The sequence below is a fragment of the Xiphophorus couchianus genome, chromosome 24 (assembly GCF_001444195.1).
Source record: "Xiphophorus couchianus chromosome 24, X_couchianus-1.0, whole genome shotgun sequence".
Classification (NCBI taxonomy): domain Eukaryota; kingdom Metazoa; phylum Chordata; class Actinopteri; order Cyprinodontiformes; family Poeciliidae; genus Xiphophorus; species Xiphophorus couchianus.
The window spans coordinates 2600401-2620480 of record NC_040251.1 but is presented as its reverse complement, the minus strand read 5'-3'; the positions used below and the strand labels follow the sequence as shown (position 1 = coordinate 2620480).

The window sequence follows — 20080 nt, the reverse complement described above, 5'->3', positions numbered from 1 at the left end:
AGAGACTGTGGTCCACAATGAATTCTACTTTGTATGGGACAGGACTTGTGCAAAAATGTGAAGTGTGTGTGGAAAAAAACAGAAAGCTGAAGCAGAAAGTGATCCAAAATATTCCAGTAAATCCACAGAGAATTACCTGAAAATAAAAAGCTTAAAAAGGCCCAGTCAAAGTCAGATCTTTAAATACATCTTTGCTAATTATTTAATAAATTGAGGTTAATTTTCATCCTTTAAGTGCAAATAAATCCCATTTGCTTTCAAGAGATGAAAAACATAAGGTTATATGATTTCTAAACATACAGTAGAACTTAATAGGAGTTTAATGGGATGTCCTCATTTTTTACATCAACCTGCCATTTTATTAAGGGGTTAATGAACAGAAAAAATGATTACACTGAAGCACATTTCACTTTAAATGATAAAAATGAGTCACTGGGGCAGAAAACAAAAAAGTCGATTAAGCAAGCAGTTCCAATGCAAATCTATTTGCTGAATTTTAATTAACTCAGACTTGTTAATCACGTTTAATCCAACGCTGTGATCTTAGACGTTGCAATTATTACTTACAAAACATGAGCAAATCACATATCTTAACCCACTTAATTAATTTTTTTTACTTTCTTCACAAAGTCTGCTCTTGCCAAAGATGATGCATGTTGACCATGAAAGGGTTGGTCATTCCTGGCCTATTCAGTTTGGGATTGGTACATGATTGCAGCACTGCATGCAGAAATGGTTGGACTTGCTGTGATCGCTCCGTTGAAACGCAATTTATGCACATTTTTAAGCAACTCTTACACACCAAAAACTGAATAGACACTAGTGGTTTGAATAATGATAATAAAAAAAACCCCTTCAATAATAACAAACAGAATATATTCCAGAATTTTCCTTGCAAAAGTAATAATTGGAACTTTTCCACATTTGTGGTTGTCAGTTTACCACAAACCACAAATATATGTTGTTGTGCTCCTAAATCCCTACAGTATTTTTCTATTTGTAAAAAATAAAAATAAATACACTCTGTTAGTTAAATCCTATACAAATCTATGTTTCTTTTGCATTTCTACTCATAGGTTACACTATGAACATTTTTATGGCTGAGAAGTTCTTCTCATTTCATTTTGGGAGACTGTTTTGCTATTTCACAAAAATATCAGTGGGTCTGATTGCCAGTCATTGTTTGACATGACTATGTGTTTATTAACATGTAGAGCTAGGAAATGAAGTTTGCTAGCTCTACATGTGCTAGCAAACTAGCTACACTTGACAGCTCTACAGCTAGCAGTAGTATGACAATTAAAGAAAGACATTGCGGCAAGTGTGAACATTTATGTGTACTGTGTACTTGTATCTACATCAACACCATTGATATGATTTGGCATCAATGGTAAGGACTTCAGTTAGGTACTTGAGTTTTAACATTTATATCCAACATTGACATTATACATTTCTTTTAAATAACTGTAAGCAGCTAACACAGTTATATGAAAGAAATTAGAATATTTTTGAAAAGTTCATTTATTTCAGTAGCTCTATTCACTAAATGACACACATTATATAGTTTCATTTTCAAGCTATTTCTGCTTACTAATGGAAATATTTACAATTGGAACATCATATCAGTCCAATGAAAAACATTTCCGATACAGAAATGCGAACATAATGAGAAGTATGTTTAATACTTGCTTCATGGTTATGATTTTCAAAATGTACTTTTAATCTGACAACGCGAGCCTCATATAAACGTGTTCTAATTTAGTAGATGTGACTGCATTCATCAGGGATGTACATTTCAAAGTAACTGAACTTCAACTGGTTTACTTATTTTTTTCAGTTTGAAATTATTTGATGTTCTATAAAATAAGTAATTACATTACAAATTTTGGGATTTATAAACAACAGAAATAGTCAAACATAAGGCCCCTCTGTACAAATTTGCACTCACACCACTTTATTTGGTACACCTTACAGTGTTGTCAATGTGAGTTTATCTAAATAGCACAGAACAGATGTTGACCATAGTACTGTACTTTTCAGTGAGTTTAACTTTTCTTTAAAAGCCAGTAAAAATGAGAGATTCGAGTTGATTTGCTTGACTGATTCTCATTAAACATAGAGTAATAAAAAGAAAACATTGCCTCAATGATGATGTCACAACCGCTTACATACACCTGTGCTCCTACCTGTTCGTTAGTGAAGTGCTGCCATTTTAACAGAATCTCCTGAAGCAGAATCCAGCGCTCTTCTGTCCATCTGCAAATCGCTGCCCAGCGGTCACCGAGAACCTGCGCACCCACCCACACACACGCACACCCCACACCCGCCCACACACACACACACACGCACCCCCACACACGCCAACACACGCACACACACACCCCCACGCACGCCAACACACGCACGCAAACATCTTCGATCAGAGTGTATATTTGGAATAAAATTCTCTTTGAGATATTTTCCCCCAGGCAGAGTAAAATTTTCATCATGTTGCCTCAAAAGGTAATTGGTTCATACTTTTGACATGCCAGATGAGCTTTTTTAAGCTGTCAGAAATGCCGTTTGATTTTGGCTTCTTGCTCCTCTAAAGTTTATATTGAGCGCAGGGGGAAAAGAAACTAAGAAAACAAAGAAACAAAACAAACACTGGACATGCAAAACACTGGTTCTTACACAATGCCATTTTTTCTGCTCTTTTGTCACTTAAAATGTTACAAAACTGGCACTCATGTACAACGACAACTTTTATTATCCCACTTCAAAAGAAAATGTCATTTTTTGTTTCTATCCAGCTGATCAAGGATCAGGATGATCAAGGTAGAGAATTTATTTCTACGTCTACGTTTAAACATAACGCAGACTGTACTACTACTGATAGTGTCTGTAGTTTATTTGAACTATAAATTTCAACAACAAAGTAGTTCAAAGTGCTTTACAAGATAAAACAAACCAAAAAGACATTACAGTCAAAAAATTAAGTAATAAAAAGTTGTAATCCAGACAAGAATTAATCAATTTTTCACTTTTTATTAATCAAATGCAACCTCAAATATCATCGAGTTGAAGGAATTTAGTGTTTCAGCAGCTTTGCAGTTTTCTGGAAGTTTGTTTCTAGATTAGTGGAGCATTAAAACTGAATGCTGCTTCTCCATGTTTGGTTCTGACTCTAAGGATGCAAAATGAACAAGAAGATTTAAGTACACATGGTTAAGTTTATTGAGATCTTATTGGGACATTAGTCCTTTAATCCTGGAAATGTTCTTCCCATGAGAGAAGACTGACTTTGTTACTGTCTTTATTTGTCTGTGAAGGTTCAGGTCCATCACTACACTCAAATTTAAGTGCAGAATTATGGTATCAAGACCTACTTCATCACAAATGTATGTCCTAGTCCTGAAGCTTTGTGATTGTACTCCAACAAACAAAGGAAACAAAAAGAAAAAAACAACAAAAAACCCCAAGAGACAACAAAACAACATAATTTCTTTGTGAGTCAACAGTGCTGCAACAATAACCCATTTAATAAATCTGACAGCAACTGGCTTGAAGAAGCCAAGCCTGAACAAAGACAGCCATCTGTGTGACGGCACTTCAACCCAGGCATTGGGCTCCAATTATAGCAGCAGCAACAAACTGATGTGAAAATTAATGGCTGGAGTTGTAGCATAATCCTGTCTCATTCTTTGCGCTGTGTAGGATATAGCAGGACGCTGAAGTGAAGCATCAGCGTAGAAAATTAAGATAAACAACAATGTCCATTACTCCAGTCTGCATGCAATCTTGCTGGCAATATCTTTGTAGAAATATATTCAACTAAGTTTGCTCTTTGTAAAAAACAAAACACAGCCAACAAAATACAGCTGGTAAGTCTGCTGGGCTCGCTATGGAAATCTTCTGAAACATTTAGGTCAACTTTGTTTTCAAATGTGCAAAATATATAGATATAAAAAATATGCCACAACATTAATTCTTACCAATATTTTGTTTTAGTACACTAACACTTAAGCAGCATTAGGCAACGTTTTCTGTTCTTCTAGTGACACCGATCCACACTTTGAAACAAATCAAGGCTGTGGCTCTAGCTCTGTTTTCATCCATTACATTTACATCACATTAGAGGAACCTGAAGGACGGATTCTCTACCAAGTGCTTGTGTTTACTCGCCTGGAGTTTGCTCTCCAAGGCGGCAGTCATGGTGTCTCCGGTGTTCTCGTCGACAACCACCACCATGTGGGTCAGAGAATTCACCCTCACCTGCTCCATCTCCAAGTCCTCCTGGAGGAGCTGCAAAACAGACAGAAAACACACATGGAAAATGGAATACAAAGTTTTACAATGCTACATTTTCGTCTGAGAAGAGTTACAGAGCTGTTAATGTATTTGTGCCTTTGGAGTTTTCCACTGTTCTCCGATGCTGGCACAGTAGAATGTTTCAGATGATCAAGAAAAAAAATGTCATTAGCAGACAAAAACAAACCTGTCATGCTCAGCACCGGGGTGCCTCAGGGCTGTGTGCTTAGCCTCTTGCTGGTCACATTGCTAACACAGAACTTTACATCCGCACATGAGCGAAATCTTATTAAATTTGCAGATGGTACCACAGTAGTGGTATTTGTTCATGGGAATGATGAATTTATGCACAGCGCGGAACTTAAAATAGCAAGCAGGCTAGTGCAGAAACAACAATCCGGTATGATATTTACATGACATAAACAGGAAACAATTATTGATTTCTAGAGGTAAGAAGTTGAACCAACGGCCCTGAGGATCAGCAGCCAATCAATAGGGAGCAGGGATAACTTTAAAAACTCTTAACTTGATTTCTTTTCAAAAGCCTCAACAAATTTGTTTGGTTTATGTTACATCTTGACTTTAGTTTGCCTCTTATAACATATCTACTTAAGAAGCTGAATTAAATGTTTAGCTAATACCTCTCCAAGGCAAAAAATAAATAAATAAATAAATCAGTCTAATGATCCTTCTGTCAACAAGTAAATCTTAGTTAGATTCACAACCTGAAGCCAGAGAACACTGTGTTGCGCTAAGCAGTAAATTTAATATCTAATGACATTGAGTAATTTTCCTTTTCAACTTGGCTGCTGTTACTTCACAATTAGTACGCTGAGAACACTTTGAAAAAAAAAAAATGGAAAAATGTATATTAAGTGACAGTTCAACACCAACCGCTTCTACACACAGAAGGCCAATTTGAAGCGTAGGTTTCAAAAGGCATGTGAACGCGCCAGATAAATCCATTTAACACAGCTGGAGAGCTCAGCCTCACACTGCGATTAGAGCGGAGATGATGGAACTTTTTTTAAAACACGGCCACGTTTAACAAAGTGAAAATACGAACAGCCGAGAACCCCTGCTGCAACGGTTTTGAACCCGAAAGAAAATCACAGTCAAATTAAAAAGCAAACAGAGTTCTGTGATGGTAAAATAATTTGACAACCATTCGATCTTTAAATTAGAGTAAAGAAAACGCAAGCCGAGAAAAACGAGGTAGATAACGCAGAAGAAAGAAAAGGCTGCTTTTTATTGGAATAAACAAAGTGGACAGCAGTGAGGTGCTGCTATTCAAAATATATAGGCACAGTATTTTGCAGATGTATTGTCACTGCTATGCAGCATGAATACCACCATGTCTGGTCTCCAAGTGTTGGCTAATTATTCACTCAGGCTTCCTGTGTCTGTAATAGTCCTTACATTTGTTTTTGTTTTTTGTTCAGCCTAACAAAAAAGGTCAGGAAGTCATTAAGAAATTATAAACAAATAGTTTCAATGCCAGGAGCCAGAAACCTCGTTCCTGAGACGGAAATATTACCTTATCAGCACTACGGGCCACATGTTATCTTGGGTCCATGCCTGTTATTAAGAGCACAGAAATATATGAAGATCTAAGTTTTTGCTTAGTGGTTCTCCTAATATCTTACAATATCTTTAATTCAGATGCAATTCTCAAGCTCACAATCAACAACAGTCAGCAGCTTTATTAAAGCTGCAGTATACACTTTTATCTCAATATGTTTTTTTGTTTTTGTTTTTTTTTATTTGCCAAAACTGTCACTGTTGTGATTTATTTCAACATATTTCTCTGTACATTTCCATATATGTGTTTATATGTATGTGTGTGTTAGGCATGTTGCAATAAACAATAAATCAATTAATCACATGATGAATTAAAACGAGCTAAATAATTTCCATTTGCATGATTTATGGTTTTTCACTTTTCTCTCTTTCTACCCAAAAACTGAATGATAAAAGTCGTCAGTCTGGTGTTTTGGTCTCAACTGGCCCTTTTTGTTTTCTTTTGAAGGATGATTTTGTTAACAGTGGCTTCATAATTCATTTTATTTGTTGTTTTGTTGAATTATTTTTGATATTTAAAATGTCTTCCAGTTCCAGTGTTAAATGTTCAATAGAATTTAAATGTTGTTGATGTAATGGTCATTATCAATGTATTACTTGAAAATGGTCTCAAGCCAACAATATTGTCGTTTATCGCAATAACTTCTGGAACAATGTATTGTTCAGCAAAATGTATCATGACAGGCCTAGTGTGTGTGTGTGAGTATATTTTGTAAATGTATACTTGTGTGTGTATGTATGAATATACATATTCATACATACACATCTGTATTTTTTATCAATTTCCAGATATTTTCATATTTGTATTTCTAAATTAGCCTACATGTGTTTTAACATTTCTTTCGCTCTTTTGTTCTGTCCACGTTCTGCTGTGTCAGCTTAAATTTCCTGCTTGTGGGACTAATAAAGGATTACCCCATCTTATCTTTGTGTTTCTCTCTTACATGATCGTGAGGAAACACGTATTCAAGGTGAAAGTGGGACCAGGTGATGCTCACCTTGTGCTCCTCCACTTGGTGCTTGATGTCCTCCAGGTCGGGACCGAGCGGCTGAGCGCTGATCTTCTTGATGCGAGCCTCTGTGACGTCCAGCCACTCGGTGAGCTGCTGCAGCTGCTTGTTCTGCAGCTCCATCAGGACTTCATGGAGTCTGGGACGGAAACAAATCAGAAGCCTGTCAGTTACGCGGCTGGGCTCGGTATCCCCAAAGCAGTCTTCCTGAGGAGCGGCTTGGAAATCCGTCAGATGACGGGTTTTAAAGTCGAAGCAGGAGATTTCAGGTAATTATTACCATTATTATCATTATTATTATTCAGACCCCATTCAGCAAGGGGGCCGTGTCTGCTTATCTCTGTGCTCGAGTCAACAAGATTATCGATGACGATAGCAGAACTGTTTAATTAAATTTGGCTCAGTGTCAGTTAATCTTGGATTCACTATAATTAGAAAGAGTGCAGCTCTTTGTACTCATCGATGGGAGCCACAGTAAAGATCTTCATTAACTGTGAAAGTAAGATGGGAGAGAAGGCATGTGAAGCCGACGTGGGCTCAAACTCTTTTTATCACAGCTTTAAATTTCTGGTGTGTTCTGACAAAACAGCTGTAAAAAAAAAAAAAAGAAACATAACCTCCAACATACATAAATATAAACTCTTATTGTTTAAGGTTAGTAAATAGGACCAAAATGATCTTTACTCCGAGAGACAATTGATTGCTTTCTTCAAATGAAGTATTTATATGCACCAGGTCAGCAACTTCTACAATCCAAAGAGCTATTTTCGGCAAAATACATTTATTTATTGTAGATTTTTGCATTCTTTTGTGAGGAACACATCTAATCAGCAGGCTTTTATACACCAAGAAATGACTTTAATGAATTTATTAAACTTGGCCAGCTACATACTTTTTAGTAAAAGTGACAAAAATTGTTTTTTACAGTCGTATATTATCAAAATTTGCAAAGTGAGATAAACCCATAAATATAAACTTACACATCCTTTTCCAACAAAAAAATAAATAAAAATATGACTACTTGTTTAATGTATTGCAGGTTAATTTATTGATGAGAAGGCAAAAAAAATTTAAAAAAAATCACAGTATTTTGTTTTTCCTGTTTATTTTTCTCTCTCTTTTTTTTTTAACTTGCCGATTTTGGCCAAAGTGACAAAATGTTTCGACTTGTGTTCATCTGCTTTCTGCGAGATCCTAAAAGCTCGAGATCCTCTCTTACAACCAAACTTATCTTTCAACTTCTGCACTTCATCCCAAACCAATCTGTTCGTTGATCTGCAGAATGTTCACTAATGCTCACTATGAAATCTCTTGAGATTAAATCTGGCCTGAGATTGAACTGCAGCTGCTTCCTTCCACTTCACAGTCATGGACTCCTTTAAGTACGTCCACACGACAACACGTACTTCCACTGAGTGTGCTACTTCTTTCTTACAAGCTGAAGGAAGATTTACTTGTGCTGACTCAGCAGTGCTGATATTCCACTTTCATTTACCATTTGTGACAAGTTACAAATGTCGGCATTTAAAAAGGTCCTTCAAAGGTGAACATTTTAATCATCCAAAAGGAGAGGTAGAGGCCTACATTTCACTAAGAAATACTATATATATATTTACCCTTTAGTGCGGGTGTACTACCAGCAGACTAAGCGCTGAATCAAATAGTCACAAACATCCAATTTTCTGAACTGATATTGAAAAAGATGGAAATAAATAGAATGACGACAAGCTAGTGCTAAAGCTGATAGTATATGTAGTCATGGGAAAAAAGTTTCTAACATAAAAGACCTTTTATGTGAACAAATTCCCTTATTGTAACCAGCTGTTAATATAAAAAAAACCCAAGATTGATTTCAAACTGGCTGAACTTTTTCCTCCTACTACTATAAATGCGTTGCGCATTGTTTTCATCCAGAAATGACGCGCATGCCCACAATGCTGGAGGGCAAAAAGACGACTCTTTTACAGACGCACTAGAACAATTCTGTTAACAAAATAAAACCTGGAGATGTAGGTTTTATTCATTTAGTGCGGTGCGATACAGTAAAGGGGAAAATAACGCATAGAAAGCACAGTAGAAAAGCTCAAAAACACTGGTAATGTTTTTCTCGCTACCTGTGTCGGCTACGCTACACACAGACAAAAGCTCCACAAGCAAACATTTCCCACACAAAGAACAGAACATTCAGTCTGTTACAGTATTATGTTTTCAGGCTTGATGTTTATTTTGCGGTTATTAATATGCGATCGTGTGAACACAGTGGTGGTTGATTAGCTAATTTAAACACCTGCACTACTAATGATCTGTCAGAGTTGGTGTGAGGTTTGCCTATTTCTTTTCCCAACTGAACCAAAGCACAGCAAGTTCCACAGCATATCTACATGTTAAGATTATCAAAGTCAAGCTAGCATAGCTGACCTACTCTCCTCTCCCTTGCAACTTTTTTTAATTAAAACCTTTCAATGACTTGTGAAATGGGATAAAACCTTGTCATAGAGGTTGTACTGTTGATAATTAGTAGCAAAGCACTGCATCTCTTTATTTTATACTTGACATTTAAGAATTAGCATGTTGACAAATGACAGCTAAAACAAATATTAGTCATTGTCGGCGAACAGTTCGGATTTTGCAAGCGTGATGTCACGTTGCAACACACCTACATGTTTCTGGGATAATACCAACAAACACAGCCAAGGTGGGTGATTGGGAAATATTGTTAAAGTCTGGATATTTGAATAAACTATTACAAATCAATTACTTAAGAAAATACAATATAAGGTTTTATTATTTTTAGACTGGTCCAGCAGTACATCAGTAGGGTTTGATTCACATTTTGGACAAGACTGAGATGAGTAAGTGCAAGTAGATTGAGACAGAAGAGCAATATAACCACTTTAGTTCTCGCTTAGTTCTTGCTTGATGGTTATATTTGAAACTTTAAATGTTTAAAACTCTATAATATGGCTTAGGTCCCTGAACTGAAATATTTTGTTAGACCTACAGTATATGATCTCCTTTAGATTACAAAGGGAGATCATATAATAGTTTACTTTTATTGAAAACCTCGGTGCTCGTTGTTGGCCAACTCATTTTGGCAATCCGCTGTGAAACGTTAATAGAAGTGATAAATTAATTATCCATTTACTGATAGTTCAGCAGAAAAGACATTGAAAACCCTACATGTATTCATTTGCTCACCAATATCTGAGTGTGGAGGACGTTTAAAAGAAAACGGAGGTGTGCGGCTGAAGGACCAATTTTATGAGAAGGTAAAAGGAAAATGTAACCTCCTCTTGTCGTGAATGAGCAGACTGTGAGCACAAATAAAACAAAGAAGTTTCAGGCAGTGAAAGTGTCAAATAAATGTCCGGTGAGGTGAAAAATGAGTAAAGCGCCGTCTTTTTCAAGATATTTGCAGTGAGGAACAATAGAGTCTGCTTAAGAGGCTTTTCTACCTCCTAAAATAAACAATTCTTGATTATTAAGGCTTAACCATTCAGATTGTGAGAAGATATACTAAGAGTCGACAGACCTGTTCTGTCTCTCCATGCTTGCTACTCTCAGGTGTTCCCAGCGGGAGTTCAGCAGGTTCATCTGCTCCCTGACCTCAGAGTCCTCGTCCTCACTGAGGTTACCCTCTGCCAGCAGGGCGGCGCCGGCCCGCAGGACGCGTCCCACGCTGCCCTGATGGGTGGTCAGCTCCACCATGTAGCCCTGGTGAAAAGAGAGTGGGCGATATATCACACGTACTTCCAATCGATTAAAAAAGTTCCTCTCTTGCTCCGCCTACCTCATGCATGTGGAACTGTTCCTTCACCTCCTCCACATGGGTGGAGATGGAGGGCTGGCCGTGGAGGCCGTCCTCTGCCGACAGCAGCCACGTCAACACCTGTAGGAAGCGGAGCTCAACAAGTTACTGTTGTTGTTTCCTGTTGTTTTAAAATTACAACTCTTATTTACAACACGGCAAAGATATTCCCACACCGTGAAGTTAAGTCACATTTTGTCACATTGCAACCACAAACTCAATTTTTATCAAGAAGATATGTGATAGAGCAACATACAGTAGTGTAATTGTGAAGAGGAAGTAGAATTTATATTAAGCCATGAGAAATGTTACTTTAAAGTTTCACCACAGATTCTTAAAGGGACAGTATAATGTATTTCCAAGACACATAGTGAAACTTTCGAGCACAATCAAACAACTATGTTAAGTTCAGTTGTTATACTTAAAAGAAACTTGACTTTGTAATTTAATGCCTTGAAATTGGGCTTCTGTCTCTTTAAAAACTCCTGTTCTTTCTGAAACTCCGCCTTCAGGAAGTCATCACAGCATCACTCCTCTATTAACCCTATAACAATGTTTTTTTTTAATTAGCCTTACACTAAGAAGTAGCTCGTGTAATGAGCTCAGCTGATGTGCAGCTCCACCAGGTGTTTGCTAATTGCTGCTGGCTAGTCTGAAGGAGCTGAGTGGGGGAGGAGAGCTACACGAGACGGAAGCTCAGCTTAGAAACTGCAGCTTAGAGGAGGAAGTTTGTGGAAAAGGCAGCTTAGTGAAGGAATGCGTTTTGCACAGCTGAATGGTTGCCAAGGGAGATCAAAGGGTTATGAGGTAACTATGAGTTAATGTGAACAGAAACCAAACATGACACGAGAGAGCTGCTACAGTTTTTAAAATTTTTTTTTAATTTACCTCCTCCAGTGAAGCCTGGTAGCTCTCCAGGCTGGTGGATCCAGGAGGCAGAGGACTGAGGCCCCGCTGAAGCTCCTCCTGGTTGCGGGTCAGGAACTGATGAACGGAGGAAAACACACGACAGGAGACAAAGGGAAAGGAGGAGATGGGGCGAGAAAACAGACATTAGGTGAATGTGGAGGAGACGGGGAGACATTAGAGGCACAAAATGAAGGGAACATGACCAGAATGTAAGAGAGAACAAACGGAGAGAAGGAATGGTGGCAAGTTCAGCTTCAACAACCGTTCCTCTCTCACACCCCCAATCCCACACCTTGTCTGTAGAGTTTGCGCTTTACGTATCGTTGATTTAATGCAATAAATTATGATACATTTTCTGTAGATGTAAGTTATAATCCTAAAAAAATAAACACTTCAGGAGTTTCACATTCCAATTCACTTTCTGAAGTTATTTAACTTTTTGAATGTTCTGATTAATTCAGATGCAAATATCTATGACTATATGTATTATCATGTTTTTGTTGTTAACAAGGCAACTATTTACAAATGCTTTAAAAAAACTATTTGTACACAAACAAATTTGACTAAAAGTTCAAAAAAGTGTAGTTTTTCATTTATTTATCTGGGTCTATTTCTTAGCACCTGGATGAACTGTGTTACTGCAGCCACAAGGGGGTGCTCATCAGGAAGTTGTTTACAAGCGGTGAAGAAGAGTAGACATCCGGCTACGACAGGAGATAAAGGTTTTGTCTGGAACTCTACTACCAACTCCCAAGATGAGAAGACAGGCAATATTTGTGCTATTAGAGGAAGACGAGGAAAAATTTCGCAGTATTCTGGGGAAACTAAGAATTCCCATATTTGGTTTTTGAACATAAAGATCAGCAGACCAGCAGAAAATGTCCACCACACCAAATTAAATTAACATATTTTCAAATATAAGTGCACCTCCAGCTATTTTACTTTTAAAAAAAAGAAGTAGTAATTGAACTTAAACAGGAAAACCACTACATAATTACTTCTGTAAAAATGAAAACCCAAGATCCAGTTTATCAGAAAGTGGCTGACAATCACTGCCCACTTGATGGTTGTCTTGCCAACAGTCATTGACACCCTCCAGTAGGAGGGAGAGCCGCAGATGGTCGCTGTTGAAGAAGTGGAAAGGAAAACAGTTTGGTAAAAATTGTGACTTAATTTGGTAATAAAGGTCCAGAAGTCTGGAGGAAGAGTGGAGAGGCACAAAAATGAAGCTACTTCAGGTTCAGGGTGTTCCCTCAACTTTCCAAAATCAATGATGGCCTTTGGCACCATGGCGTCCCTGCTGGTGTTGGAACAAAACACTGAGTTGGTTGAAATGTGGACTAAATCCCTGCTTGTTTAAAGTTGCTTTTGAACCAAAATAAATGAAAAGTTGACCGACATAGTTGATGTGCGTTGATGATTTTGATGATGACACTCATCAAAACGTGATGTTTGTCTGGTTTTCTCACTGGTTGACTCTATTTTTTTGTGTTTTTATGATGTATAACATTTGTTGCTGAAACGTGTTATGCAAATAAACCTGACTGATTGATTATTGTGATAAATTTCTGAGAAGAATTTTGATTTACCATTGTGACGATAATTTCCAACTAATGCTTGAAAAACGTCCAAACTGTCAGGATTGTTAGCTTGAGTTTTTTCTCCACTGTTTGTTCAATGGGAGCATCACAACGTGTCGATAAATTTAAACATAATTTAATGCAGAAACTGTGAACATCAACAATAACTAATTGAAGAATTTTGAATGAATATGAGTCACAAGATTTTTTTAACTGAACTTAATTGAATTAGAATCAGATAATGAACATTTCAATTATGATTTCAATAAGCTACAAGTTTCCAAATATATTCCCAGACTAGTTTTTATAGACATTTGTCAATGGCAGCAAAAACAAACAAACAGATGTTCAGCCAAAACACAGACAGACAAATGTTAGCGTTGAAGCGTTAGCACTGCGAGACACGGACCTGCTCAGTAAAACGTCTCCTCTTTTGCTCTGGTGACTTGACATATGCAGCCTGGGTGTAGGCATAGCTTTTATAGCGAGGCTGAGGGGAGGGGCTCCGCACGCGCCCCTGAGCCACACTCACTGTGATCTGAGAGGGAAAGACAGAGAAGAAGAAGAAGAAGAAGAAGAAAAAGAAGAGGAGGACAGAGATAGACAGAGAGGTGGGAAGAGTTGGCAAAGAGGCAGAATAAAGAAAGGACAGATAGAGGCAGAAGAATGTAAAACAGTGTGCAAACAATCCCAACAGCCACAATACACAGAGGAGTGAAAAGCAGAAAATAAACAGGGTGGGGAGAGAGAGAGGGGGGAGCGGGATGCAGGAAGTGAAAGTCTGAAAGTGGCTAAAAAAAAAAAGATGCAGGAGAAAGTGAAGCGAAAAGTTTCCATCCAAATGTCAAACTAATCTTTTGGGACATTCAGAAACAAACGGGGACAATTTAAGTCAAGTCAAACTGGTAGGTTGTGCCTGAATTATTTGAACCGGTTTGGTTTGATGTGAGATTTACAGATTTTTGTCTGAAAATGCTAGTGAATTAAATCCAATTATTAACTTTTCCTGTGATTTAATAGGTTGAAATTAAAAAAAAAAAAAAAATTATAAACTGTTTGTTAATTTAAGATTATGATGGGAATAAACATGTCCGTAAAATAAAAGACTGATTCTAGCTAAAAATCTGCCTTGTGCATGAAAAACAAAGGGCTTACCAGCGTCTGATTTCAGATAAATGCAATAATAAAAGACGGAAAATTATTTACCATTGTCTCTTTTTTTTCTTTTACAGTACAGCACATTAGGTCTTTCACATTTTTGAGAAAGTCTCTGGATGGAAACCCAGCTTTAGAGGCAGACGATACAGACAGGTACAGGCAGAGACACAGTGTTATATCATGGGAACAGTGGCACAGTCAAAGCAAGTGAAGCTCTTCTTCAGAACCATTTTTACTTCCTTGAATCAGAGGCCATACAGTGACTCTTACGTTTCACCCCCAGTTACTCGGGCATTTTTTTTAAACCAAAAAAGAAAAAAAAGAAAATTGTGTTTAATACACGACATGGAGCGTGGTCAGGGTTTAGCTCATTCAGAACTGTTCCCAAAGTCTAAATGCATTTATGGTTACGGATTTGCTCAGTGGGTTTTTGCTGAGAAATGACGATGAGGCCGTGTTCAAAGTGCCACCTCAGTGGGTTTCTGGAGATTTGCCTGCTTTCTACACGCTGATTCGACAGTTTCAGGTGCTGGGAAAAGCGTAAAAGTTGCTGACCCTCCACTCGGACAAACAATGAGGAATAAGGGAAAACACCCCACATTTCCACTGATCACCAACTTCTGGTGTCGATCGCACCATCATGAGTTGGAGGTGAGGGTTTGTTAGCTTCAATGGATTAAATACAATTAGGTGTTCCACAGGGATCACTGCTTGGTACTCTTGTTCTCCAGATACATGCCAACTATATTTGAAGACTTTAAGTGAGCATTACTATTTTAGTCATTTTAGATAACATTCAGCTATCAATTAGAACACATATTTGTCCCTAAAATTGACAAATATGGCCTAAAAACCTCTTCTATGTCGCCTTTTATGTTGTTTTTCTTGAATCATAGAAAGGGTTAAACGTTTTGACATGGCTTTATGTCACAGTGTGTCCCCGTAAAGGAACTTCAGAAGCCAGATAAATAAAAACAAAAATGTAGTTTGCTTAAAAAATATATAAATGAAGGACAAATTGCACAGAATATTTTGGCCTTTGGCTCACACCATTTATCTACTTTTTCCAGTAAAGACATCGCTCTATCAAACCGTGTTTTATAAATGCAATAATGGAGCAAATTATGTAACAGATTGTTGTTGGCAACTAAGTGCATAAAATTAGAGGCAATTTTATACTTGAATAAATTATATGTCAGTGTTTACTTGCTTAGTAAATACATCTTGACAGCAATCAGGCTTTAAGAAAGTCTGAAGAAGAACAACATAAAGAAAATAAATAAATAAAAAAGAAAAATCTATAAGTTCCATCTGTGGAAGACTTCTGCCCAGGACTAAGAGGGCATGTTTGGTTCAGACCTTCACATCTCTGCTGGAGTCAAACTGTGCAGATGTCAGCTCTTATCTGCACTGAACAAAAACAGAATCTTAAAAAAACATTTTTTTTTTTTTTGCTTTTTTCCTCCACTTACAACCATAGACTTCTGTGTTCTTTATTGTGGTTTTGTGAGATTAGACCAGCACAAGGTAGAGAAGTTTCTCTCTCTGTATCTCTTTGTTTTTATTTTATTTTTAAACAAATGAACTATAAGCTATAGAGGATACAATAATAAATGTAGAAGCACCTTTGACTGGGACATTCTAACATGAATCGGCTTTCATTTTAACCAGTCTCTCCTGTTTCAGTCTCTGCTCTTCTGTAACGGGTTTTGTTTTTTGAAACCTTCCATCACACACTATAAAACATGAATTTGTCACTTTCCAGCTGTTTATCTGTATATTCTACCTTCAGATTCACCATCACCTGACATTTTTGTGCGTTTCCCAGGGTTTCCCACAGTATATTATTAGCCTTATTAAAGCCACCAGGCTTTACTTTTGACCCCACCAGACATAGCATTGCTTTTTTTTTATTTTTACATCTTTTTAAAAATGTTTGCATTTTTTAAGACTTTATAGATGGTGTTCAGGTATTAATCTTCCAATCTTTAAATAAGACATAATTATCAAGTGGTATTTTCAAATTTCCTGTCGTCTTTAGACATTTTTTAAACTCAAAAACACAACGGGCCACTGGATGAATGACTGCCCTCACACTCCACCACCGAAGTTTTCTGAGGGAAACCTTGGTTTCCTCACCTGTTCTTTCCAGGATTTTCACTCAGCTCAATGAGGAAGCAGCTGGAGAGCAGCTAACCCCCGGATCAAATGTTCCCCTGAAAATAACATCAAGCTTTCGTTCTCCTCTCTACCTGCCCCGGGCGTCAGATGGATGGATCGGGGTGTGTGTGCGGGCGTGTGCGTGTGTGTGTGCGGGCGTGTGCGTGTGTGTGTGGGGATTCGGTGCATTTCACCAGATTTAGGTAATCATCTCCAAGTTTCAATCGAGTTATTTTTCATATATTCCTTCATGAAAAGTTAAGGTCCTTCACCCTGCTGAGCCCCAGGTGGTAGTATAATATTAATGTGAGGAAGTGGTAGAAGTGCTGTTGTTGGTGACAGATGATGGAGGAGGGAAATAATAGCTCCTGTCAGGACCTTTATTCACCGTCTGTATCTTTTATTTTATTGTCATCTTGCTTGTTTCCTGTAGTTTTTTGGGTTTTTTTTGGTCTGCTCTTCAGCTCACTCTTCATAATCCTCATCCTCCAGCTTCCCTTCACATCTTGCCCTGTCCTGTTATTGACTCTGAATTCCTTGCAGGTTTATTCTTTCTGCTCTCAAATAGTGAGTCCGATGTGACTGCTGCAGTTATCCCAGTAATTTCACCCCAATCTGCTGTGATTGGCCGCTGACCTCTGCCTAACTGAGCTTGAAAGGGTGAGAGCAGATGTCACTCGTGGGAGCAGATTTTTTTTCTTCTCTCTGTTTTACAGCCTTTTAATCTGTGGTTCTGTGTCGAATCGAACGTCGGTTTTCATTTCTGAGGCCATGCGTTTGCAGGCGGCGGCGCTGAACGAAGCCCGTTCCTTCAGCACGCCGCCCGTTCCTTGGAGCGAGCTGGAGGAAATTATGGCAAGCGGGGAGAACATCTGGTAACCTCCCCACCGCCGAGACTGCTACCTGAAATCCTGGCTGCGAAACGGATGACTGAACCAACGTACAGATGGTTGGCAATTAAGGCCGACACAAAATTAAAGCGCCGCTGTAAAAGCGCGGCAAGGTACGGGGTCTGTGCATGTTTTGTCACATTACAACCCCAAATGTAATGTGTCTTACTGAGATTTGCATTTGTAAGTGAGCTTGAGTGTGGTGTAATTTATTTGCGAGCTAAATAAGAGCGGGGATATAAAGCTAATGAGCCCCTACAGTCAGAAAGATGAATTGCGCAAAAACACTGATCTCTACTTCAGACAGAAACTGCTTGGGAGAAAAAGAGCAGAGGGGAAAATTAACAAGCTCTCAACTGGAGCTCAGCTATGAGATTTCCTCTGTTTCTAAACTATGATTTTACTGTTCTGCTGAAAAGATTTAAAATGAAAACGTTTGCCATAGATTCGTTCTATTTAATACTATATTTAGTTGGATCGCCTTTAGCTTCGATTACAGCATCCATTTCCAGAGGCGTTACTTTGATGAGCTTCTGGAAAGTCGGATATTTTTCCATCTGGTGTTGAAATAATTTGACGGGTTTTTACAAAGACAATACATTGATTCAATGTGATACAGATCATTTTCTCTTTCAAATGAATAAACATGAAGTCTTAAACTTTTTAAGCTGCTCTATGGCAACTTAAGATTGAATTAAACATGAACAGGAAGTGTTCCAACTCGATATCCATGGAGCACCTGGCATTTCCTGTTTTCAACGTTGGATAAGTTGATAAAAGAAGAATTGATGATAATATATAAAAAAAAACATCGCTTGAGCAATGACTGAAGAGATTCAGAGGTTTATATAGAGATACACAAAACCCAGCTTTTATTTTGATATTCCACTTTAAAAATAGGTTAGGTAAATATTGAATCTAAGCTAAATATTTAATTGGACCTACATATTTACCTAGCAAACCAAATATTTAACTTGCAACCTAAATATTTAGATAAAAACATATATTTAGTTTAGTAAGAAAGCTAAATATTTAGCTATCCTGTTTTCTCCAGAAATCGGAAATCTTGGCTTTTACTAATACAGAATCTGCTTTAAAAGGCTTGAGAATGACTCATTTAAATCAATGCATCATGTTTGTATTATAATGGCCTAGTCAAATTCAACTGTAAATTTGAGTCAACACTTTAAAATTGGGGCTGCATGATGGAACAGTGATTAGAAATACGATGGATTCAAGCCCTGGGGTCTTTCTGCATGAGGCTGGATGTTCACCCTGTGTATTCATGGGTTAACTCCTGGTACTCCAGCTTCCTCCCACTGTCCAGAAACATTGGCAGAAGAAATGCCTTGAGGTATGAGTGTGATTGGGAAGACGAAAAGTGTGTCAACCCTGAGAGCACACAGCAAAACTAACTCACTTCCATGAAATTTCAGCTCTAACATTTTAGTTTGAAGCTAGAAGAAGTGAAAGTTCCCTTTAACCTGTCAGAAGACACAGAAGAATTCGCAACTGTGACAACCAGATGGATCAACGTGTTGTTTTCTTATTTTTTCAAAAATAAGATTTTGCAGTTTTTGCACATTGAATGTTTCTTTGGTCTAACTTTTTTATTTCTATTCAACTGTCTTGTGGAGGGACATGAGTCCCCATAGCAACTAGCACTTCTTCACAGAGTGAATTATCTTCACATCAAGCAAAGTCCAGCCAGTTAACAAGACCGACAGAAAATTGCTTAGTGATCTTTAATCTGAGTTTAGTAATTTTCTGAACTATTGTAATTAATTTTTTAAATGTATGTAGATTAATGTAGTTTTACCAAATTAATGATATTAATCTGATCATAAGGAACTGTTTGACTTCAAGTTTTAGTTTAAAATAAGCAAGAATGAAACATCTTGACAACACATTATGATTTAAACCATGTTAGAATCAGTCCAGCTGTATAACTACAATTACAATTGTGAAATTTGTTTCTGTGGTTTGTTATACAATAAATCTTTACATCACCGTAGAGGGAACTCTGACCATCAACTAGTTGTCAAATGTTTTTTTTTTGTTTATTTTTTAAAGATTTTCTTTTCCTGAAACGCTGTGCTTTACACCAAATGTTACAGGACAACAAGTTCTACCTTTGTCTCGTCCGTCCACAGAATATTTCCAGGAAGTTTTGTCCCACAAACGCAATTAGACACGAAACACTGAGTGTGTGGAAACGCGGGTTTCCAACCTGCTGAGAGAAGCGCTGCTGAGTCTGGATCCGATAGTGTTCCTCCGTTGTCACGCGGGAGACGCCGGCCGTGGTCGCCGACGGCAGCGACTCCACTTCCTGGATGGCCTCCATGGAAACGCTTTGGGGGAGAACCCGGAAGAGCGACGTCACGTACATGATGATGCTCTTCTTGTCGGGGTGCGAGACGGCCACATCTACGGAGCACAGAGTGCAAAAAATGAAGGAAAAATAAATAAAAATCACTCTTAATGTGACAAATCCAACGTTTTCTCTTCTTCCTCTCCCCCACATGTTGCTGAGAGCTATTTAGAAGCTGGCAGAGAGGAAGAAATCTGTTAAGAGAAATATTAAAGATATTGGAAATGCTTCTGGTTGTGACAGGATTTGGAAAACAGTCGGGCTCCGTCCATTAATCTTATAAAGTTAGCATTATTTTGTTAGCAAAAAGGTAAAAGAGTTAG

General features: G+C 37.8%; 1 protein-coding gene across 10 annotated transcripts in view; it reads right to left on the bottom strand.

The window, feature by feature from the left end:
• The window catches only part of dmd (dystrophin), a 222473-nt gene that overhangs the window by 96592 nt on the left and 105801 nt on the right, over nt 1-20080 (bottom strand). For 9 of the 10 annotated variants that reach the window (XM_028010153.1, XM_028010151.1, XM_028010152.1 and 6 more), the window contains exons 9-16: nt 19617-19813; nt 13588-13716; nt 11578-11673; nt 10672-10770; nt 10414-10595; nt 6870-7020; nt 4165-4284; nt 2187-2288 (exon numbers count right to left, since the gene is read on the bottom strand). In XM_028010153.1, coding sequence (XP_027865954.1) covers nt 2187-2288; nt 4165-4284; nt 6870-7020; nt 10414-10595; nt 10672-10770; nt 11578-11673; nt 13588-13716; nt 19617-19813 — 1076 coding nt within the window. The remainder of the gene's footprint in view (nt 1-2186; nt 2289-4164; nt 4285-6869; nt 7021-10413; nt 10596-10671; nt 10771-11577; nt 11674-13587; nt 13717-19616; nt 19814-20080) is intronic. The other variant, XM_028010154.1, reaches the window with a different exon arrangement.